This window comes from Cucurbita pepo, unplaced genomic scaffold, assembly GCF_002806865.2.
Source record: "Cucurbita pepo subsp. pepo cultivar mu-cu-16 unplaced genomic scaffold, ASM280686v2 Cp4.1_scaffold000993, whole genome shotgun sequence".
Lineage (NCBI taxonomy): Eukaryota > Viridiplantae > Streptophyta > Magnoliopsida > Cucurbitales > Cucurbitaceae > Cucurbita > Cucurbita pepo.
This window is the reverse complement of record NW_019647192.1, coordinates 1-9,076: the sequence shown is the minus strand read 5'-3', so window position 1 is coordinate 9,076 and position 9,076 is coordinate 1. Positions and strand designations below refer to the sequence as shown.

Below are 9,076 nucleotides of genomic sequence, written 5' to 3'. Positions count from 1 at the left end.
GGAGATGTTTACACACCCATATACGGAATGATAAATTCCCCACTCAAACCAATCCAGGAATGCACAATTAGTAGGCAGGATGGCCGAGTGGTCTAAGGCGCCAAACTCAAGTTTTGGTCCTCGTAAGAGGGTATGGGTTCAAATCCCACTTTTGACAATCCATCCATATTATTGTTAGGCAAAACTCGTGCCAAAGTGGATAATATCTTGTGTCGAACTTTTCAACGCTAAGAAATTGAACTCGTACCGTGGTGGATATCAATTGAACTCACCAGTGCTTTTTAAAAGTGTCAAAACTTGATTGTTTAGTTAGCTCTCGCTAGACGAGAACATCACAAATCGATGTTGATTGAAAATTTGTACTAAAGAGAAGCACCAAACACACAATTATAAAGGCATTCTTCGTTCACATCGCTAGAAGGAGGGCTTGAACCTCCAACCTTGTGGTTAACAGCCACATGCTCTAACGAACTGAGCTATTCCAGCCAATCATTTGTACAATCTAAGACCACCCGTAATTGATATTGTCTACTTTCATTCGTTACGTCTCGGTATCTCCCTCACGGTTTTAAACTGAATCTACTATGGATAGGTTTTAAGACCCTTGCAAGAAAAGTTTCTTCACCTCTCTAATCGACGTGGGATCTCACTATCGACCCCTTCTGAGTGCCAAGCGTCCTCACTCGCACATCGCCTAGTGACTAGCTCTGATTTCATTTGTAAAAGTCCAACCCCACTGCTAGCCGACATTGTTCATTCTTGCCCAGTAGGTATTGGCATGAGCCTCACAGTTTTAAATCGCGCCTATTAGGGAGAGGTTTTCGCACCCTTATCTGGATTGTTTCGTTCCTCTGTCCAACAGCCAGTAGATATTATCTATTTTAATCTCTTACGTATCGTCGTCAGCCTCACAGTTTTAAAACGCGCCTACTTGGGAGATGTTTACACACCCATATACGGTATGATAAATTCCCCTCTCAAACCAATCCAAGAACATACAATCAGTAGTCAGGATGGCCGAGTGGTCTAAGGCGCTAGACTCAAGTTCTGGTCCTCGTAAGAGGGCGTGGGTTCAAATCCCACTTCTGACAATCCATCCATATTATTTTTTAGGCAAGACTCGTGCCAAAGTGGATAATATCTATAACCACCCACCGTTTTATGGGCTTGTGTCGAACTTTTCAACGCTAAGAAATTGAACTCGTGGTGGATATCAATTGAACTCACCAGTGCTTTTAAGTGTCAAAACATGATTGTTTAGTTAGCTCTCGGTACACGAGAACATCACAAATCGATGTTGATTGAAAATTTGTACTTGGGAGAAGCACCGAACACAATTATAAAGTTTGCATGCTTCGTTCACATCGCTAGAAGAAGGGCTTGAACCTCCGACCTTGTGGTTAACAGCCGCACGCTGAGCTATTCCAGCCAATCATTTGTTAAAATCTAAGACCACCGTTAGTTGATATTGTCTGCTTTCGTTCGTTACGTCTCGGTATCTCCCTCACGGTTTTAAACCGAATCTACTATGGATAGGTTTTAAGACCCTTGCAAGAAATGTTTCTTCACCTCTCTAATCGACGTGGGATCTCACTATCGACCCCTTCTGAGTGCCAAGCGTCCTCACTGACACATCGCCTAGTGACTAGCTTTGATTTCATTTGTAAAAGTCCAAGCCCACTGCTAGCAGACATTGTTCATTCTTGCCCAGTAGGTATTGCCATGAGCCTCACAGTTTTAAATCGCGCCTATTAGGGAGAGGTTTTCGCACCCTTATCTGGATTGTTTCGTTCCTCTCTCCAACAGCCAGTAGATATTATCTATTTTAATCCGTTACGTATCGTCGTCAGCCTCACAGTTTTAAAACGCGCCTACTTGGGAGACGTTTACACACCCATATACGGAATGATAAATTCCCCTCTCAAACCAATCTAGGAACGCACAATTAGTAGTCAGGATGGCCGAGTGGTCTAAGGCGCCAGACTCAAGTTCTGGTCCTCGTAAGAGGGCGTGGGTTCAAATCCCACTTCTGACAATCCATCCATATTATTGTTAGGCAAAACTCGTGCCAAAGTGGATAATATCTATAACCACCCACCATTTTATGGGCTTGTGTCAAACTTTTCAACACTAAGAGATTGAACTCGTACCGTGGTGGATATCAATTGAACTCACCAGTGCTTTTAAGTGTCAAAACATGATTGTTTAGTTAGCTCTCGGTACACGAGAGCATCACAAATCGATGTTGATTGAAAATTTGTACTTGGGAGAAGCACCGAACACAATTATAAAGTTTGCATGCTTCGTTCACATCACTAGAAGAAGGGCTTGAACCTCCGACCTTGTGGTTAACAGCCGCACGATGAGCTATTCCAGCCAATCATTTGTTAAAATCTAAGACCACCGTTAGTTGATAGAGCTATTCCAGCCAATCATTTGTTAAAATCTAAGACCACCGTTAGTTGATATTGTCTGCTTTCGTTCGTTACGTCTCGGTATCTCCCTCACGGTTTTAAACCGAATCTACTATGGATAGGTTTTCAGACCCTTGCAAGAAATGTTTCTTCACCTCTCTAATCGACGTGGGATCTCACTATCGACCCCTTCTGAGTGCCAAGCGTCCTCACTGGCACATCGCCTAGTGACTAGCTCTGATTTCATTTGTAAAAGTCCAAGCCCACTCCTAGCAGACATTGTCTATTTTTGGTACATTGCCCAGTGACTAGCTCTGATTTCATTTGTAAAAGTCCACCCCACTGTTAGCAGACATTGTCCATTTTTGTCCATTAAGTATTGCCATAAGGCTCACAGTTTTAAATCGAGCCTATTAGGAGAGGTTTTCGCACCTTATTAGGATTGTTTGGTTCATCTCTCTATTGAGTTTAAAGTTTTTAAATACACAATTATAATTTAAAAAAAAAAAGTTTAATAAAATAATCAACTTCACCTGATCTAACCCTCTAGATTTTTCTTAGTTAAATTGATTCTTGTGATCGGTGAGTATTTAATATTTAAGTATTAACATAAATAAGTATAATTATTTATATAGAGAGGGTTGTACTCAGACTTAAGTGTCATAGTTTTTTTATTTTATTTTATTTCTTATTTTTAATTCAGCCCAACCAACTCGTATAGTTCCTTAACCCGTCAAAAGGCAAGTTTGGAAAATCTCTGGGACCTCTGAGTGAAGTTTGGCTTTCCCTCGCTTTCTTTAAAATGAATCATCCTTCACCCAACTTTAACTGCAATTGTTTATTTTGAATCAATCAATCAATCAGCTCTCACCTTCATCTCGCCTCCCTTCAATCCATTCTCCTTCTTCCTTCTTCGATCTGCCTCCTTCCGTTGACCTCTCCCATATCCAATCGCCAATGGCACGAACACCCAATCTACTCCTCGCTCTTCTCCTCCATTTCTTGCACCTCACGCATTTCACTCTCTCCGCCGATCCCATCTCCTCCAATCCTCTCCTTACGCCTTCGCATCGCGCCATGGTGTTGCCTCTTTATCGCTCGTCCCCCAATTCCTCCAAATTGATCTCCAAGCCTCATCGTCGTCTCCGCGGATTCCCCAATTCGAATAATCGTTCCAACGCTCGAATGCGGCTCTACGACGATCTCCTTCTCAATGGGTATGATCCACCTCCTTTAATTTTTGGATGGTTATGATTTTCGTTTGATGAAATTTGGTTTTTGGTTTTTGGTTTTTGGTTCAGGTATTATACGACGCGGCTTTGGATCGGTACTCCGCCGCAGAAATTCGCTCTTATTGTTGATACGGGAAGTACGGTTACTTATGTTCCTTGCTCAACTTGCGAACTTTGTGGGAAGCACCAGGTTAAAATGTTTACAAATTGATGCTTGCTAGATCATTTATAAGGCCTTCATAGTCATATTCAATCATCTGCTCTGTTTCCTTTATCTGCTTTTTATGATATTGATTTGGAAATTGGTAATTTATCAGTCTGGTTAAGAAATAGATCAAATGACATGGATCCTCGAATGATATATGTTTATTCTGCACCAAAGGGTAAATCATAAGGTCTCCTTCGATGGACAAATTGTTTTCTTCTGGGAAGAACTGATCTCGGAATGCTGTCTGACTCTGGACACTACAATGTTGTTTCCCTCCAATTTAGAGAAATGTGGATAACTAAAAGGCATTATCTATTTAATGAATGTGACAGAATTGTATTGTCGGTATTCTATATGGGTCTTGAAGCTTGTTCCTCCGATGGTTTTATGGATAAAATTTGTGCAGTCATTTATTACATTTATATTAAAACATTTCTAGTTTTTTCTTCAAAGGAACCTTGCAATGTGCTGTTCTCTCTACTTAAACTTTTATTTCTTTCAGGACCCAAAGTTTGACCCAGAATTGTCAAGCACTTACCAACCTGTCAAATGCAATTCTGATTGCACTTGTGACGGTGACGGAGTGCAGTGTGTCTATGAGAGGCAGTATGCTGAAATGAGTACTAGCAGTGGTGTCCTTGGTGATGATGTTATATCCTTTGGAAATCAGAGTGCACTCGTACCCCAGCGTGCTGTGTTTGGTTGTGAGAATGAGGAAACTGGTGATCTTTACAGTCAACGTGCTGATGGAATTATGGGTTTGGGCAGTGGTGATCTTAGTATTGTCGACCAACTAGTTGAAAAAGGTGTGATTAATGATTCTTTCTCATTATGCTATGGTGGTATGGATATTGGTGGTGGTGCTATGGTTCTTGGTGGAATCTCTCCTCCATCAGAGATGATTTTTAGCTACTCAGACCCTGTGAGAAGGTGTGTACTAAAGCCGTTTAACCTTAAAAAAATTGTACTTCATGCTCTTTCATAACAATTACAATTGATACATCTCACACATTTACTTTAGTTTCGGGATGGCAACAGTCCATATTACAATGTTGATTTGAAGGAGATACATGTTGCGGGTAAAAAGCTGCCTCTCGAGCCAAGCGTTTTTGACGGAAGATATGGATCTGTCTTGGATAGTGGTACAACTTATTCTTACCTACCACAGGAAGCCTTTGGACCTTTCAAGAATGCTGTAAGCTTTTATTTCCCTGAATTTAACATTCTCAGTCAGGAGTTTCTTTAGTAATGTCTGAATTTGAAGATTGTTGCATGCTTTCACAAGGACATAGTAAGACAGTCTAATTCTTACTTTTCCAGGGTTATCTTTCTTCTATTTCTGTTCCAATCTGATAATTGTTTGCATCGTTTTTTCATTTTCTTTTGTAAACTTGTTCTAGTTGCTTTACATTTTAACGATTTGATATGAATCAATTTACATTGTTTCCTTGTCAATCTTAATAAATGAGAACATTTGTCATATTTGTGGAGGCTTTCAATTCAGTGTTAAGCCAAGTTCTTGTGTTGCCTGAAAAAACTTCATCGATACAATTAAATGGAGAAAGGAAGAGGAAACGAAAAAAACTTTTGGCTCCTTATTAGAAAGGATCGATCCCTGTAGTTGTCAAACCATGACCAGGCATATATCCTGTGTCTCTTTTCTCTTGTTTTCTCTATTAGTGTTCCCTTGATTACAAAATTACAGATTTGATCTTGAGTCGTTAGCAGTTTGAAGTCCTGTTTTTTACTTCTTTGTTTTAGAATGCATAATGAATTTAAAAAGAAAAAATCTTTCAGATTATGAATGCGCTTCATTCTTTGAAGAAGATTGGTGGTCCTGACCCAAATTTTAAAGATACATGTTTTTCTGGTGCTGGAAGGTATGGTTAGGTAATACGTTGTCAGTTTTGAAAGTGATTTACAACAATAAGTAATTATGATTCGTTACTTTATGTTAGTGATGCTGCTGAATTATCAAAAACATTTCCGACAGTTGACTTGGTATTTGACAATGGCCAAAAGTTGTCTCTAGCACCAGAAAATTACTTGTTCCGGGTAAGGAATATCCCTTGATTACTTAATATTTTTGCGTTACTTCTTTGTATCTGTGTCTGTTTACATGGGATTATGTGTGGGGTTTGGCAGTATAATCCTCCTTAACAAAAATAAGGGCCTTGAATTGATCTTTGTATTCAATTGATATAGTGGTCATAAAAGTTTGAGCTAACGGATTCTTCTTTACTGTGAATTTTCTGAATCATTACTTCAGCACTCAAAGGTACATGGTGCATATTGTCTGGGAATTTTCGAGAATGGAAATAATGATCAAACTACTCTTCTAGGAGGTACGATTTTTTCATGTCTCAGACGATTTTCGCTCGTGAATGCATAGGAATTTGGAATTTCTGACTGTTCACTTTGTGAATTCGCCTTTTTATTTTTTAATTTAATCACATATCACATTTTAGCATGACTGTTTTCTGTTACAGGAATCATTGTCCGCAACACTTTAGTGATGTATGACAGAGAGCATTCAAAAATTGGATTTTGGAAAACTAATTGTTCCGAGTTATGGGAAAGGCTTCACATTTCGGATGATAATGCCCATGCTCCTTCAGTTTCAAATACATCACACGATACTGATATGGCACCTGCATCAGCTCCAAGCGAATCACCATATGATATGATTCCGGGTATGGTTAATTGCAAGGTTTATTTTTGCTTTTATGCTAATACGGCAGCTTGACTGCATCAGTTGGTTCTGTAGTAATTTTCTTTTCCTTATATGTCGATATGGTCGTTGAGCTTAATTGATTTGGAAAGTTAAAACAAGTTATACCATCCTTCATACCATGATGACAGTTGAGGTTCTACCATTTGTCTTCTTTGATATACATGCTAATGTGTAAGAGAACTGTTGGGTGAAAAAAATTACATAACCAGTGTCATGGAAATACCATTTTTCGGAATTTGATTATAAATATTATAGACCATTTTGAAATGCAATTATCAAACGATGATTGTTTTAACAACCCCTTTTGTAATTTCATACTATCAATGAAATTATTTCTTATAAAAAAAAAAAGAGTATTTTAACAAATTTATTATCTGTTGCAATCTCTACCTTAAAGGTCTGTTTGTTAAAGTGTTTTATTTTGTACTACGTGCAGAAGATCTCCAGATTGGACGTATCACATTTGATATCTTGTTGAACATAAGCTACAAACATCTGGAGCCTCATATTACACAACTTTCCGATCATATTGCTCACGAGTTAAATGTTAGTCATTCACAGGTTAGTACACTTGACACATTGGGGATTAAAATTTATTTTGCAGTATTTAACAATAATTAATGTAATAACAAATAGGTTTTATTATAAATGTATTCCATTGTTATGGCTATTTGATCCCTAAGCTTTACAAGTCATTAAACATTGACGTTAGTTAGTTAAAAGTCATTAATTATGGTTCTAAATAGTTCCTATATTTAGTTAACTCTTCACTAAATATTGACATGCCAAATGAGCTAACATTGGTTCAGTGAACATATCATGTCATAGTTTAGTTTACAACATTAGTGAGAGGTGAAATCTATTAAAGTTTAAGGAGAATAAATTGATGCAACGATCAAAATTCACGGGCTAAACTTATAATTTACCCCGAGAGACATCTCTCTCAGCTTTTCTTACTAATTGAGTTGTGACTGTATCCAACTTTTTACTGCATATCATTTTTAACCATTATTTCAGGTCCGTTTATTGAACTTTACCATGAGAGGAAATCATTCACTTATTCAATTGGCCATACTCCCTAATGGATCCTCAGAATTTTTCTCACCTGCGACTGCTACTGTAAGTGAATATACCTGCAACTGTAAACTGCATAACAACCGAAATTCTCAAGCATCCCTTTAAAATATTGTTTCTCTGGCAGACAATAATTTCCCTGATCGTCGAGCATCACATGAAGCTACCCCCTAAGTACGGAAGTTACCGGGTCATTCGATGGAATGTCGAACCTCTAATGGATAGGTAAGTATGTAAATAGGTTTAAATGTTAAATTATGAAGATAGTCAATCAATCTTCTTAGTTGTGTCTATTTAGTTTTTAAACTTGAAAAGCTTTGAATTATGTTGTTAAAAGTTTGGTTTGAATTATGTTGTTAAAAGTTTGGTTTTTATTCTAAGACAACGCGCTCACATACTCTGAGAGATTAAGCAAACTAGAAAAAAATAAGTGGACTACATTTTTCTTGATGGGTTGGCTCTTTCCTCAAGTTAGCTTCCGCTATTTCAATAGTTTTTTGAGCCTTTTTGTGGGTCAAATGTCACGAGCCTTTCTTTGCATCATTTACTAAAATATTGACCTGATTATTACCTATAATAAATTCAAGGAAGCGAGCTAAGTGTGATAAAATTTACACTGATTTTGTTACATTTTGTTTTATCACATCACGTCAAATATAGTCCAGTTGAAACGTTTAAAAATTCATAGATTAAATAGACATATTGTGACGTCTTAAGGACTAAAATGGTAATGTAGTCATACAAATGTTATGTTGTTACTACGTTCTTAGTTAGAGTCTTGTATTCATGGATGGCTAAATGTTGCATAGCATTAATGTTATCCAATCTGTTTTATATTGTTTAGGTCATTGTGGAAGCGACTTTATATTTTGGTGGGTTTAGCCATTATGGTCACGCTTATTCTTGGGTTGTCAGCAATGGGAGTGTGGTTTATTTGGAGAAGGAGACAGCAAGCATTCCATTCATATAAGCCTGTCAATGCAGCAGCTCCAGAGCAGGAACTCCAGACCCTGTAGTAAAAGTCTCGCCAGCACATTTTTGGTTTGCTGTCTCTGTTTGTATCATTTGCTTTGAATTTTTATAGGTTCAATGTTCAGTAGGAGACATTGGAAGAATATTATTATTTTCCAGATTTTGTATTCATCTTATGCTCAAAGGTTCTAACCTTAAACAAATCGGAAGTTCCCTTTTTTCACTTAGTTGCAATATGAATTTGACCTACATTTCTTTTCTCTACGATTTGTCTTTTTAGACAAATATCTATCTTTATTTTCATAATTATTATTTTTAAATTACTATTTATGATCCAACCTTGGTAAGTGGAACTCATTAAGTGGAGACGGGTTGAGCGACCACTTTGTTCAGACCTCAAGTAGTGATAGAGATTGGTAGTTTCTTTACATGGAGATTAATT

General features: G+C 37.7%; 1 protein-coding gene and 3 non-coding genes across 4 annotated transcripts; 3 read left to right on the top strand and 1 right to left on the bottom strand.

Moving 5' to 3' along the window:
- Window positions 1-412: 412 nt before the first annotated feature.
- TRNAN-GUU lies at window positions 413-486 on the bottom strand. The gene has a single exon. It is a non-coding gene; the product is annotated as a tRNA-Asn (tRNA).
- A 521-nt stretch (window positions 487-1,007) lies between these two features.
- Window positions 1,008-1,091, top strand: TRNAL-CAA. Its single transcript has one exon. It is a non-coding gene; the product is annotated as a tRNA-Leu (tRNA).
- Window positions 1,092-1,951: 860 nt separating this feature from the next.
- TRNAL-CAA lies at window positions 1,952-2,035 on the top strand. Its single transcript has one exon. It is a non-coding gene; the product is annotated as a tRNA-Leu (tRNA).
- A 1,187-nt stretch (window positions 2,036-3,222) lies between these two features.
- Window positions 3,223-8,857, top strand: LOC111786078 (aspartic proteinase nepenthesin-1-like). The gene is made up of 12 exons (XM_023666433.1): window positions 3,223-3,631; window positions 3,716-3,836; window positions 4,357-4,784; window positions 4,893-5,049; window positions 5,652-5,734; window positions 5,813-5,909; window positions 6,124-6,199; window positions 6,344-6,547; window positions 7,025-7,149; window positions 7,606-7,707; window positions 7,790-7,887; window positions 8,507-8,857. Exons 1-12 carry the CDS (start codon window positions 3,372-3,374, stop codon window positions 8,676-8,678), a joined length of 1,923 nt encoding a protein of 640 aa, XP_023522201.1. The 5' UTR covers window positions 3,223-3,371; the 3' UTR covers window positions 8,679-8,857.
- The last annotated feature ends 219 nt before the right edge of the window (window positions 8,858-9,076 follow it).